This window comes from Ursus maritimus, unplaced genomic scaffold, assembly GCF_017311325.1.
Source record: "Ursus maritimus isolate PB19 unplaced genomic scaffold, ASM1731132v1 scaffold_9, whole genome shotgun sequence".
Lineage (NCBI taxonomy): Eukaryota > Metazoa > Chordata > Mammalia > Carnivora > Ursidae > Ursus > Ursus maritimus.
The window spans coordinates 61363002-61378272 of record NW_024427107.1 but is presented as its reverse complement, the minus strand read 5'-3'; the positions used below and the strand labels follow the sequence as shown (position 1 = coordinate 61378272).

Sequence of the window (15271 nt, the reverse complement as noted above, 5' to 3'; positions counted from 1 at the left end):
TAAGCGTCTGCCTTCGGCTCAGGGCGTGATCCCGGCGTTATGGGATCAAGCCCCACATCAGGCTCCTCCGCTATGAGCCTGCTTCTTCCTCTCCCACTCCCCCTGCTTGTGTTCCCTCTCGCTGGCTGTCTCTATCTCTGTCAAATAAATAAAATCTTAAAAAAAAAAATTGTGCGGAGATGATTAGAGAGCCACATGCAAAAAAAAAAAAAAAAAAATTGAAGTTGGACCCTTACCTCACACCCTATACAAAAAAATTACTCAAAATATATTAAAGACCTAAGCGTAAGAGCTAAAACCAAAGAATTTTTACAAGAAAACATAAGGGTAAATTTTCAAGACTTTGGATTGGGCAAAGGATTCTTAGATAGGACACCAAAAGCACCAGTAACAAAAGACAAAAATAAATAAATTGGACTGCATCAACATTTACAACTCTTACACTTCAAAGACACCAGCAAGAATGTGAAAAGACAACTCACAGAATGGGAGAAAATATTTGCAAAACATATATCTGACAATGCATTTGCATCCAGAATACATAAAGAACACTGAAAGCTCAATAATAAAAAGACAAATAACCCAATTTCAAAGTGGACTAATGATCTCAATAGGCCAAGAAGATTACAAATGGTCAATAAGCACATAGAAAGATGGTAGGCATCATTGGTCATCAGGAACTGCAAATCAAAACCACAAAGAGCTATTACTTTACATCCCCTAGTTGGCTAGAATCAAAAAATCAGATAATAACAAGTTGTTTGCAAGGATGTGGGGAAACTGGATGCCTCATATGCTGTTGGTGGGAATGTAAAATGGTGCAGCCACTTCAGAAAATAATCTCTCAGTTCCTCAAACCACTACACAATCCAGCCATTCTACTCCTCGCTATATGTCCAGGAGAAATGAAAACGTATGTCCACAGAAAAACTTGCACAACTGTTCATAGCAGCACGATTCGTTATTGACAAAAAGTATAACAACCCAAATACCCACCCACTGATGAACCTGAAAATGTTATCTATCCATACAATGGGATAGTATTTGGCTGTAAAAAGGAATGAAGTACTGATATAAGCTACAAATGGGTGAAAATTGAATACATAATAAATGAAAGAAGCCAGTCACAAGGACTATGTATTGTATCATTCCATTCATATGAGATGTTCAAAATAGAAAAAGCTATAGGGACAGAAAGTAAATTAGTGGTTGCTTAGGGATAGATGAAAGGATGGGGAAGTGACAGATAAGAGTTAAAGGAGTTTCTTTTTGAGGTGATAAAAATGTTCTACAATTGTAGTAATGATTGCACATATCTGTGAATATACTAAAAACCATTAAATTGTATACTTTAATGGGTCAATTAGATAGTATGTGAATTACATCTCAGTAAAGCTGTTAAAAAACTTAGTCATTAATTCAATAAATATTTCTTGAGCATCTTCTATGTCCCAGGAGATGCAGAAATGAAAAGACATGGCCCTTGACCTTAAACAGCTTACAATTCAGTGGGAAAGCAAACATTAAAAATCTATGAGCAAGACAGATAAATGCCATAACAGATTCAGAAGTATCCAGATAATGAAAGGGAAGCAAGGAATCTAGGAATGATCTGGTTGATTACCTTCTCTGCTCTTGCCTATTAGCACAAACAGTTCCAGAGAGAGGGGCAATGAGAAGCAGACCTGGGTTTGAATCTCTGTATTGTGATTTCCAAGATCTGATTGGGCTCTATGATCCTGAATTTCTTCTTGTAGGTGATAAAAATAATAATGCTTACCTCGATGGGGTTGTAAAAATTATAGCTAATCTAGAAAAGCGTCTAGAATATCACCTGGCACAAAGTAGCAGCGAACAAATGATACACACAGGTACACGCACCCCTGAGAGTAGACCCTTGTCAGCACTTGTCAATCCTCCTCAGGCTGTACAACAGTTCAAACTAACCAGAAGAACCAATTCCAGGCATCCGGGGAGAGGGGGTGGCGTTCAGGTGACTGATGAAACACGTAAAAGCTAAAGAAGTTTAATTAGTTTAAAAGATATTTTACATTCTAATGAATGCTAACACTGACGCTAAAGTCAATTTTGTTTAGAATATTAAATTATGGTCGACTACAGAGGACAATTTAAAAAAAATACTATTTGGGTGATGGTGGTTTCATAAGGGTATAAAGTTTGTGAAAATGTATTGAGCTGTGCACTTAGGATATGTGTACTTTATGTATATAATAGTTCAATAAATTGAAATTTGTAGTTAAACTTTAAATACAAATTTAAATTTGATAAAGTTAAAAATCTGGATTGCCTTTCATTCTGGTCTGAAAGACTCTTTTGCTAGAGGCTTTGAAATTAATAAGTGCTTTCAGTCAATTTGGTGCTTTTTTTTCATTTGGTGGAACAGTGTCTTTGCTTATACTCCCCAGCTCTGTGTGAAGAGACTGTCATTAAGTAGGGATGTTTTCATTTAGCAAATAAGGCAAGATAAACAACATAGCAACTATACCTCTTGGATTCATCTTGACATTGAAAGACAAAGCCACCTCCTCCCACCCCCCCAGCTTCCATACAAAGCCTCTAATGTAAGAATACTCTCCTTCCTTAAAAACTCCCAGCCACGCCTTCCCCTGGTATCACTCCTAAAACATCCACTTCTACTTTGCTCCAAAATGTGCCTCTGCTCTCAGAAGGTCCAGCCCCCTCTTCTACTCTGTGTGTGTTCTTTTTCCCCTTTGCAGCAGACCCTCTGGCACAGCCTCATCATGCCCATCCCCCTTGATCCATTCACTCTAGAACTTCGGCATTTAAAAACAAATAATCTATTTCCTCTAAAAGGGACTCTGAGTTCTTGATCTCTTCCAGATGTAAGCGAGGGTCATTGCATTCAAACCATTTTAGAGGTGATATTTAATTTCTACAGGCTCACTCAAATTTAAATTTTTAATTTTTAATTTTTAATGCCAGTTGCAGGAAAGTGAAGAGCGCTATGAGCAACTTTTGCAGGATCACTCTTTAGGAACTGGAGATTTATTTTATTTTTTTTAAAAGATTTTATTTATTTATTTGACAGAGAGAGACAGCCAGCGAAAGAGGGAACACAAGCAGGGGGAGTGGGAGAGGAAGAAGCAGGCTCCCAGCGGAGGAGCCTGATGTGGGGCTCAATCCCAGAGCACCAGGATCACACCCTGAGCCACAGGCAGACGCTTAATAACTGCACCACCCAGGCGCCCCTTAGGAACTCAAGGTTTAAAGCATGTTCCTTGGTCCATCTCAAATTCACTTGCCCGACCTGTAAATTAATGGTGAAAATCTCTCCCTTTTAGAGGTGTAGGAAGAATTATGTGAAATAATGTGTGAAAAATACTTGGGGGGCGGTTGCCTAGAGCAGGAAGTGCTCAGTAAATGATGGCTATGTTTACTATCCTTTTTCTTTGAATGTCTACACTAAGACCCTACAATGAGTAAATCCAAATAGAGTGATCTTAGATGATCAAATATGTACTACTGGTTTTACTCACATTTGAACATGCCACAGGGTTAGGAAAAAGAGAAAGGGGCCGACCATTCACTTCTTCCCTAAATAAGAATGACCAAGGTCCATGACCTCAAAGGGCTTCTGGTCCAGCTAGAGAGAATGAGACCCAGTCACACTGGAGAGATGGCTCCTGTAGATGTTGGGCTAGAACCCAGGGTGAAACAGGAGCAGAAAGGAAGGCAAAATAATCCACTTCAACCCATCCACACTCCATACTTGCACAACGGTGGTGACTGAGAGAACCCTGAGCCAATTCCAACCATCACATAACGCACGGGCACATGCTCAGAGCCAAGAGAAAGAACAAGTGAATTTTCTACAGACGGAGTGTGGGCAATTCTGCTTGCCTGTCCACTCAAGGGGCTACATGATAACGCATTTCAGTGCCCGGGTGGGTCTCACTGGCTTTATCAATCGGGGTCCCCGCAGGAAACTACGTGGATGTGCAAATGAGCTACTAAAAGGTAGTTCATAATAAAGAACTCTACGAGCAGGGTTAAAGGCAAAGACAAAGTAAAACTCCCAGACTAGCAGAATACAGTGATCTTTAACAGCTCTAGGCCTGAGGATTCTGGAGGGGAGGGAAGTTTCCAAAGCCTAAAAGAGATGCGGGGAAGGAGAGGGCTGCCTGACAGGAGCTGAGGCCTTCAATAGCAGGGAGGCAACAGAGAAATAATATCCTGACCTCACTGTCCTCCCTCCCACTCACTTCCTTCTTATGCCTCCCAGGGACCAAGGCAATGGCCATGGAGCCTGGTGATGACCTCAGTCCATGTAGGTCAGCCTCCTGGGGCACACAGAGGGCTGGGAACAGAGAATGGATGATCTGGAGAACAGAAATGTCCCGCGTCCAGGCTGGAAGGCTCACTAGGATGAATATATAAATCTAGTGTAGAAAGGCACATGGTTTTTTATGCAATCTGGGTAACACAAGGATACTTTTGCCTATATGCATTTTTCCTTACGTGTTAGAAATATAACACATTCTGCATTCGGTGAGGCTCTGCTGAGCTTTACCTCAGTCCTCACAACAAATCTGTGAAATATACATATTCTTCCAAATTTATAGACAAAAAAACGGACAGAAGGGTTGAATGTTTCAATAAGAGGCAGACAAAGAACTCTGACACATGCTTCCCCAACTCCAGAAATCTTAAATGGCTTTTTCATTTTACCAAGTTGAAAAGTAGCAACAGAGATTGATTGGCAAAGTGACGGTTACAGAGTCTTGGTCCACAGCCCTGCAATTACATGGGATCAGGGAAACATCACAGAAATAACCAGCTCGGCCAACCTCCACCATCAGTGAATCTAGTGAATTCACCGTTAATGCAGCAATGCGTCCACCTTTAAATTATTTCTAAATAACACCAAGAGCTAGAAATCTGTAGATGATAAGCTAGGGCTGATGGCTTCTCGCAAGCACAGCTGGCCTGCTGCTGTTCTGCACGTTACCAAAGCTTGCCTATTACTGCCATACATTACAGGGGGATGGCATTGCCAAGGAACCAGTAAAGAGAATACGATTTCCCAAACCAGACCCAAAGACTTTCTTCACATCCATTTAAAAATCTGTTAAGCTGCATATGGTTTACTATCATTTAGTGGTCTTCGTTCCTGCTACCACCTTGGCTCAAAGCTACAGAAACTACAGAACGTGCAAACTAAAAAGCAGTTAAGATCATAGGCTCTGGAGCTGGAAACCAGGGTTGGAAATGGTCCTCATGCTTTCTGGCTGTGAAGCCAAGCAACTTAGTTCACCTCTCTAGCCTGGATCTCCTTATTTGCCAAAGGGAGACTAACAGTATTTATCTCATTAGTTTAGAAGGAGGCTTTAATGAGACAACACATGTGGAGATCTTAGCATACACTAGGCATCAGTAATGCCCTATGTTTGCTGCTTTCATCATTCTCATCAACATCTACAGGCTTACTTCACTGTCTCTTCAATTCCTCTGATCAACACCTGGCCCTAACAGTATGGATATCAGCTTGCTTTGTCTTTCTCATGCTTGCTGGTACTCTAAGATAACCCTGACTGCTTCCTGCCCACCTCTCACTCGCCTTTTTTATTTCCTAGTGATTTTTAAAATTTTAATTTATTATATCTATTTTTAACTGTGGTCAATAAACATAAATTTTTACCATTTTAGCTAGTCTCTGGCAACCTACTTCTTGTCTTTATGAAGTTGAGTCCTCTAGGGACCTCACATAGGTGGAATCATACATTTGTCCATTTGTGACTGATGATACTTAACTAGCATAATGCTGTCATCCGTGTTATTGCACATGTCAGAATGTTCTTCCTTTTTAAAGCTAAATAATATTCTATTGTATGTAAATACCACATTTTGTTTATCCATTCATCCATCAATGGACATTGCTACTTTGACCTTTTGTTTATTGTAAATAATGCTGCTATGAATATGGGTGTACAAATACCTGTTTAAATCCCTGATTTCAATTCCTTTGGGTACATATCCAGAAGTGGAATCACTGGATCATATGGTAATTATATGTTTATTTTTTTGAGGACCCCCCCCATACCATTTTTCACACTACCTACAGCATTCCCAGCAGCAATATACAAGAGTTCCAGTTTCTCCACATCCTCACCAACACTGTGATATATTATTTGTTTGTTCGTTTCTTTGTTTGTTTTGGTGGTCACCACCCTGATGATGTGAAGTGGCTGCACCACCACTTTTTGGGTTTCCAACAGCTCTGGGTTCCCAGATGCATTTTACCACCCCTACCTCCCAGTGTCTGGGCATAACCAAATGTGCACACACTGGCTAGTTCTATTCGCAGAGAACAGGCCTGAGCTCAGCTACCTGGACCAAACGAGCCATGAGGTTGGCTCCTAGTTGGCCCTTCCTTGGTAGGCTGAAGCTGCAGCTCTTAAAAATAAGAAAACCAGGGGCGCCTGGGTGGCTCAGTCGCCTTCGGCTCAGGGAGTGATCCTGGCGTTCTGGGATGGAGCCCCACATCAGGCTCCTCCGCTGGGAGCCTACTTCTTCCTCTCCCACTCCCCCTGCTTGTGTTCCCTCTCTCGCTGGCTGTCTCTCTCTGTCAAATAAATAAATAAAATCTTAAAAAAAAAAAAAAAAGAAAACCAACAAAATTAGGTGAACCAGGTCTGGTTGATTTCAACGTGCACACACATTCTCTTCCATATTTTAAACTACACTTAGAATGTGTAAGGTGGTGTTTAGATAAAGAAATTATTTGAAAATAACTGCAATATAAAATTTTTGTTGACATTGAAAATGATAAAACAGTGATTTTGCTTTACATGGTCTCTCCCTGACAAATTATTAAACATTTTGATAACCCATCAGGTGAAACACACAATTTTGCCTGACCTGCTAAAAGAAACTCTTTAAAAAGAAAAGAAACAGAGGAGAGACGGTTAGGAGCACCCAACAAGGAAGCCGTTCTAGGGCAGAAGTTTCCCATGACTCTGCATAGAGCTGCACACATAATGAAACCACTTACAGTTTTGTTCTAAAATTGTTGTTAAACACCCTGTGAGAAGAGATGAAGGCCCTTTAAAATAGCACCATTTTAAAACTTTTGAAACAATGAATCTCTTTTTTCAAATAAAATTTCACAGAAAACCCCATTTTTTAAAAATTTCATGCTTATAATACAACATTTACTTATAAAAGTTAAACAGTGAAACCTGTAAGGTAGTTTTGACAAACACACAAAATACAGAAGAGGACCGGTGAGGATATTTGCTGCTCCCTCAATAATCAGCTACAAAATCCAATTAATTTGTGCATTTTGTTTTAGTTGCCAGGAGAGAATTCTCCATGGATCTCGCACATCTCTTAATATTTTGCAAGTAGAAGCACTGACAGCTTATGTTCTAAACTATCTTTTCAAGAATGTTTGTATAGTGAACAGACTTGGAAGGTTACAGTGTCTGCTTCTGAAGCAAAAGGGCAGATTGGCTTACTGTCCCATATAAGAAAGATAATGTCTCGCTCCGTGCTAAAGAGAAGCTTGCTTAATGAATATTACAAAAAACTCAGGTTCCTCAAGCTTGGGATCCTCTTCCGTAACCCAACCCTGGCAGGTGACATCTGGCCTCCATTGTGCTATTCTATGGGAACTAAGGCTTGGGGAACCAGTTCCAGAAAATGATGATACTCTGGTTATTACTATTGCTGAGAGTAACAAACTGTCCTTTGTCTCTGACCCAGGGGTCTCCTGTCTTCTGCCAGCACCCAGGAAACGGGGGCAGGCAAACTTGTCAGCTTGCAAGTAGGGTAAAATCTCAAGATTCTTAACAGTTCTTGATGTCAGTTACACAGCATCGAAATCATCCCTTGCCACTCAGACAAGCCATTGCAAAAAGGAACAACTTTTAACCCACTTACAATGCAATCCTAGGATACTCTTCAAATAAAACAAGAAGAACAGGAAACGTTTATTCCAAGATTCTATGAATCACTGTTAAACTGCGCAGCACAAGTAAACTGTGACAGTTCTGTACCTAGCCTATTAGAAAGCATTTTTATGAAAGTTTGCAAAATAATTAAAACATATTTTGAACACAAAATTTGAATCAGTTCATAGAATTCAGTATGTCAGTTTGAAAAGCACTTCTATCCCAGAAACGGAACAAGATAGAGTTAAAAGCTTGGAGACTTTTTTTTTTTTTTCTCCAGCTCCATGCTTTAGAGTTGTATCAGTCATTAAACCTCTCTCTAGCTCATGTTCCCCATCTCTACAGTGGGATTGATTGTGCCTACAGGGTTTAACCCCCAGAGTTGTACAGGGGCTCAAACATGTTAACGCATACGATGCTTTGTAAACTCTAAGGAGGCAAGACAAGGTAAATCTCTGGCTACTGTTGTTTGCCATTAAAAGCAAGTTCTCTGTAGCTCTTTCATGGAACAGGCTCAGCAGCTCACAGCAATCACAGCACGCAGAGGCCTTTGTTCATTCAACAAATATTTATTGTGCCAGGCACTGGGAGGGAACAGGAAAAAGATCCCAAGGGCACATGGTAGAGAAACCTCTGATAAGATAAAAACACACAAAAGGGCTTTTCCCCTTTGGATATAGTTTCTCCCTTATATTTCCCTTCAGCGCAATGGAGGAGAGAATATAAAGGAAGCAGTGGGAACGCAAGGGAGATCTAATGGCATAGAGGCCGTTTAAAGCAATGCTTCAACCAGGCTCACATTCACTGCTAAGCAAACTAAATAGACTATGAGTGGCTGGAGAGAGAAACTCTTGCTGCTGAGAAAACCAAAGGCCCTTTAGGTGAAAAACTAAACCAATGTCTGTATGAACCAGACCTAGAAGAGAGCTACCTCCATGTTAAGACTGAGGTTAAATTAGAACTGAGAAGTCTCCTCCAGGTCTCACGATGAAATCAAGGCTAGTTTAAAATGTGCATTTCAACTATTAGCTTTAGTAAGGAAAGTCCAAATTGTACCTCCAACTCATTTTCTCTTTAAGAGCTACCTCTGTTTATCAGTATATAGAGCACTCGATAATCCTGAGTTCCACTTGGTTTAAAGAGATCTATTTTGCTAACTGCTGAATGAGAATCAAATTTTATAGTTTGGAATATGCACCTGAAATATCTTTGACCACAGGACGGCAGCGAACACAAATTCAACGTTGTTCTTCTAGGTTACGGATATGTATCCTGCTCCCGCAGGTCTCACTTGAAAAGCAAAAATTGTACCGTTTGGGAGAATGTGAGTTATGTTCATGCGCTGTGTGTCTGTGGTATTTGGATCCAGGCAAAATTAAGTGAGAAATGGTCAGCCCCTCCCAGAGAGATGGCGTGCCTTATTCTAGGCACCTCCAGGCCATCATGAGGGTTTGATGAAAGCTTGTTGATGAAAGTGCATTGTGCCTTGAATGTGCTCAGATGAATGGCTCAAAATGACGAAGTCCGGGCACGGATCCAGGGGCACACACCCTCCTTCTCACGCTCCCCTCCAGGTAGCAACAGGAAACGAGCAACAGGACCCACTCATGCTCTGAGGTGGGCCTTATACATCCTGTTAGCACACTTAAGCCCCACAAGAAGTCTGAAGGGTCAATACCATCAATATGTCCATCTACCAGGAGGGCAACTGCAGGCACAGAGAGGCAAAGCCACTTGCCAGGGAGGCACAGCGCCAGGAGTCAGAGTCAGGCAGCCTGCTCCTGGGCTCTCAGCTTCTGTGCTGGGCTAAATAATAACAGGGATCATTTATTTATATTATGATTTACTACTCTACGAGCAGCAGCTAACATTTCTTGGGTGCTCACTCTGGGCACGTGCTGCGCTTAGCAATGTGCAGACTATCAAATCCTCCCAACAGCCTTTCCAAGGGAGATCGGCCTTCCCTCCATTTATGACTATAGATCAGTGAGGTTCAGCGGCTGACTCAAGGTCGCGGAGCAAGCCAGTTGGAAGGCTGCGATTGGAGAGCAGGGCTGTGTGACTCTGAAAACCACACCCCTGTCACTCACTGTGCGGAGGACTCCTGTCACCAGCTCTCCCATAACCTTCCTCATGGTGGGACACCCTGAACGGGCCAGGTTTTACCCCTTAACCAGTATTCGTTTCAGTACCTCTGAATTAAATTACCAGGAGCAACGTGGATCCTAAGAGGTGGAAGAGTCACTGAATTTTAGTGTTGAAATACAGCTTTGTCCACAACCTAGCAGACTGAGAAATACCTCTACAGGTTAGAAAGCCAGGTGCCCCCAAATCAGCCTGGTTCAGCAAAACCCCAGACAGAAACCACCTGGTTTCACAAAGTTCTATTAATAACACAGAACAAACAAGCAAGAGGAGAGCGCAAAGGATATATTGACAATCCAGCCAGCCCCCTCGAGCGGGTGGCGGGGTGTGGGCAGCAGCAGCTTACACACCTGCTACCCTCTCATGCTGTATCGCCATCACACAGAAATGACCTCAGGTCCCAGATGCTCCTTCTGAGAAGCAGGGTGGTAATGTCCTATCCCATCTATTTTATATTGTATTTTATATTGTTATTTACTACACTATTATTTAATTATTTACTAGTCTTAGTCTACTGAGAGAATTCAGATAAAATTATCTAGTGGAAGTGCTTTGAGGAGCTTAATTTACAAATAAAAGATACTGTTGTTATCACATTTTACATAATACCATATAGATTTATCTCTTTTTTTTTTGTTACAATATCATTGATTATGTTCCCTATGTCCTTTAGTCCCTAAATCCATGGGTAGATTCATCTTGAAGAAAAATCACTTTACTCTCCTTCTCCAATGTCTACCTGGAATATTTTCAGTCAATTTTACAGAAAACTCCATACCAGGATATTTACAATCTCCGTGTCACATTTTAAGATACACTACATTTTGAAGAAAACATTGATTTCATTACTGTAATCTATTATATAATATATATAATTGTATATATATATATATTAAACAATGCTGGTTCAAGTAGGTAAACTGAGCCATCATTCCAAAGGCCCTGAAGTTTGTTCCAAGGATGTTCCAGCAACCAAGTGTAGGGGCCAAGACTGCGATGTGGCAGCTAGTTCATGCAAGGTTAAGTACCGATTAAATTACTTTTCCTAGTACTAATTTCACAAGCAGTTTGGAGAAATAAGTTTACTTGGAAATTGAGATACTGAACACTAATGACTGGAAAGCCAACTGCACCCAGAAAAAAGACAGCAATATCGATCCATGGAAATGACATGCATGTTTTTGACAACATAGAATCTTATTGTTTGAAAGGACTGTCTTGGTGATCTAAATATCTAACACCTGCTAGAATTTTCCAGAAGGAGCTAAGAAAGTAAAAGAAAACAACAGCAACAGTAGACTTTTAATCATAGGAAACAAACTGAGGGTTGCTGGGGGGGAAGGGGGGAAGGGGATGGGGGAACTGGGGGTTGGGCATTAAGGAGGGCACATGCTGTTATATAAGACTGATGAATCACTGACATCTACTTTTGAAACTTATAAGACATTATATATTAATTAATTGAATTTAAATAAAAATAAATAAATATAAAAAGAAAAAAGAAAGAAAATAGCAACAAAACATACACACACTCAGATATACAAAAGGAGGTGTTGATGGATCCCCTCCATTCAAATCCATGTGAGTCTGGGAGATGAGGGATTTTCTACACTTCAGTTTAGAAAGCAACAGATGGGAGAAGTAGCACATACGGGGCATTAAGTGGTTGGACAATACCAGCTCCAGGTGGTCATCACTATCAGACTAATACCTGAAATGGCTATCATCTCTGGGGTCTGACAACATACCACAGTCACTAAGCTAAATATTTAAGTACTTGACACCTTTATTCTCTTAATTCCCACAACAGCACTAAACACCTAGGAGGTAGTACCATCACCACTGCTAGGTCATAAAAGAGGACACTGAGGTTGACAGAGGTGAGGTGACAGGGTTAGAATCAAACTTACCCGGCTCTTAACCACCACGTTCCTTAATCTGACCCCCGAGACCCACCTCCCCATGCACCAACCCACTCATCACAGAGTAGGCTCTTTTGTGTGATGAATACCTATTTTCAACTCCCTCGAGCCTTGAAAGGAAGCCAGAGTTAAGGAGAGGGTGTTTGCCCCTGCACTCCTTTCCCTAAGGGCTGCCCTGGAAAAAAAGAACGAGAGAGGTGGGATGGGAAAGAGAGGATAGGAACAGCCGATCAGCTCAGAGACAGACCACTGGGGAGATCTGAGACCCAGCAACAGAATACTCCTGGGCTACGATGCATTTCTCTCTCCAAAGAACGGAGACATTATTCCACTTAGACCCTCCTGCTATCTGAAGTTCTCTCACTACTCATCTCTTGACCTGAACTTGAACTTCCCCTGTACTTGAACTGTCTCTCCGGCCACTCACAAGACTAAACCTCCAATTTATACAATAGTATTCAAAAGAGAAAATAGGCAACTGCCTTACTTGAGGGCAAACATCAAGCTCCAACCTTTTTTGTTTATATTTCTGGAGTTCTGTTAAATCGACTCCAATATAGAAAAAAAATATTGAAATATTTTCTATTTAAATAAATACTTTATTAAGAATCTTATGAAATCAACTTGATTTCTGGCAAACAGAAAAGCAAATGAGTGATCGAGTTTTCCCCTATTAAAAGGAACACTTATGTAACCATCCCACATGGAAGAGCCGGGCTGAAGTCAGAATGATAAAAGACTGAAATAGCCCTGCTTCTCTCCACAAGTTAAGATCACAGTGGGGAATTTCATGCACGACATACTTCTCATACAGCCTCTGTCCCCTCATGAAGGCCTTCACTTCATTGTCCAGCGGGAAGGTGCCGTCATCTTTTCTAAAGCGATAGAAGAGTTTGACGTCCTTGAACTCCTTATGCTCGTCACACACTGAAACAATATACACAGAGAGGCAAATAAGAAAAAAAAAAAACAATCTTATTTAATTCCTCAAATGATGTGAGAGGCTAATTAAGACTTGTTTTATTACCTAATTTCTGAAGCACACTATTCTATGCTTTAGTACATGTATTTAGCATAGTACCGGGAATAGAGCAAGTGCTCAGTGATATTAGCTATTATCATCACCATCACCATCATTATCTAGTAAAAGGGTCACCCAATTCAATGCATCATGCATGCCACAAATTCTTCTTGAGCATACTGGGGCAGGCATCAGCCTCAAAGAATGTGACGTCTAGTGAGATAAAGAGAAATGTCAACATGTAATTAACATATGGTACGAGGGGGCAACGAAAGAGGTGAGGGGATGCTGCAGTGCGAGACCAAAGAAGGAGTAACAAGTAACCCCAGTTAGCTAGCTGCAGGGAACGGACATTTCTCTGAAGAGCTTGCATGTAGGCAGAGACCTGAAGAATGGCTGGAAAATGGGCTAGAGTGAAGAGAAAGGACATTCCAGCCCAAAAGGACAACAGCATGTGGAAGGTCTTGGTCAGGGTGAGAGATTTCAAGGAGATGTGTTCATGGAACCATCGAGAGTAACAGAAAAACTTCGAAACCTCTTAAATGCCCATCAGCAGGAGAATGGGTAAACGTACCACGGCGTAATTTTATGTGGCATGCATAGCAGTGGAAATGAGCAAACAAGAGATACGCCATCAACACGGATGAATCTCACCGTGTGTTGATCAAGTTGTAAAAGAATAAACATGCAGTTTTATAGTGGTGTAAAGCACTGACAGCAATATGATACCTTGCTACGAGATGCCTATATAGAAAGGAGAAAGTATGAAGAAGCAAATGGAAATAAACCCAAATGCCTCTTGGAGGAAGGAGGGGAATATCACTGGGAGAGACGCACAGGAGACCAAGCGTTTTCTTTCTTAAATGGGTGGGTTCACAGCTAGAATAGAAGACATGGTCCTTCGTTTCCTCTCAAGTCCCCTCGACTGCCGGTGGCCGCCTCGCTCACCGTGATGAATGATGCCCCGGTCTGCCAACTTCTGCATCAGTTTGACTGCTGTCTCTCGGTCGGAAGCCTCTTTGTGCTCAATCAGCCAGTCAATCAGCTCTTTTGCGACAAAGCAGTTTGGGTAGGTTTTGAGATGATGTCGCCTATCTTTAATAACCTTTTCTTCATGCAGCCTGAGCCTGGAAAGAAAATTTGGCAATCGCTTTAGGAATTTTAATGACAACACAAATCATCAAGCCAATCCCAGAGCTCAGGACGAAGTGCAGTGCTCTGAATGTATCAGAGTGCCATTCACATGCCTGCAGGTCAGTAGGGGCTTGCCACATGCTCAGAGCCCAGAGGCCCCAGAAAACAATTCTACCCTCAGATCCAAAGATGATACATGTCAATGGGAGGGGAAAACAACCCTGGATAAGCTAGAGCCCTCCTGCCACTTGGGAGACTGAGAAAAGCTTTCTCGCCCCTGCTCTGGGGAATGCCTTCACTTGATCCCTCCATCGGTAGGCTTATGGCTTCACCCGAACAACAAGCAAAAACTCTTAAAAACTTGCCGACTCCAGGAACTTCCTCTTCCTCACAGATTACTCAGGGTCCACCACATCGGCATTCGTGCATTTATGTAACAGATATGAATGAGTGTCTACCACCTGTCCGTTAGGTATTTCCAGGCATTAGAGACCTACGTCAGAAAACAGCACAAAGATCCTGGCCTTTGCCCGTCCTGCTTTCTAAGGGGCAACAGCTAATCCTTCGGTGAGACTTACTAGGTTCCAAGTGCTGATCGGAGCACATTCCATAGATGTTCACAACAGCCTCATCAAAAGTTATTATTACCATCTAGACTTTTTCTTTTTTTACAGCAGAGAGAACCTCAAAGAGCTTAAGTGACTTGCCACACAGCTAACAAGTGATGAAAATTAAATTTGCACCTGATGGTCTCACCTCAGAGTCTGACTTCCCAACTGCCACATCGGGCTGCCTCTAGCCAGGGAGGGAGAAGCAAAATATCTGGGAGAGAGAGATTAAAGCTGTGGGACAAGCACGATTTATTTACAGGCTTTTGGATTAGCGTGGAGAAAAGTGGTTGACAGAGAGCTTTCCCTTACTCCTTTCGGGACTCGGTGACTTTTTTCCAAAGGAGTCTTAAACCTGTCTTTAAAAAGAATTTTTTTTTCCATTTGGTTTCCCTTCTTTTATCAGCCTGCATGTACTTTTTAATTCTCAAGGGTTTGAATTGGGTGAAACACGAGGTCAGCTTTCTTCCTGCTTTGTCCACATGGTCCTACGCTCCTAACCTCATA

At 41.6% G+C, this 15271-nt stretch overlaps 1 protein-coding gene across 3 annotated transcripts in view; it reads right to left on the bottom strand.

Annotated features, from left to right (window-relative positions):
* The window catches only part of DEPTOR (DEP domain containing MTOR interacting protein), a 136262-nt gene that overhangs the window by 75481 nt on the left and 45510 nt on the right, over positions 1 to 15271 (bottom strand). For all 3 annotated transcript variants that reach the window (XM_040625796.1, XM_040625797.1, XM_040625795.1), the window contains exons 2-3: positions 13971 to 14149; positions 12805 to 12928 (exon numbers count right to left, since the gene is read on the bottom strand). In XM_040625796.1, the coding sequence (XP_040481730.1) occupies positions 12805 to 12928; positions 13971 to 14149 (303 nt within the window). The remainder of the gene's footprint in view (positions 1 to 12804; positions 12929 to 13970; positions 14150 to 15271) is intronic.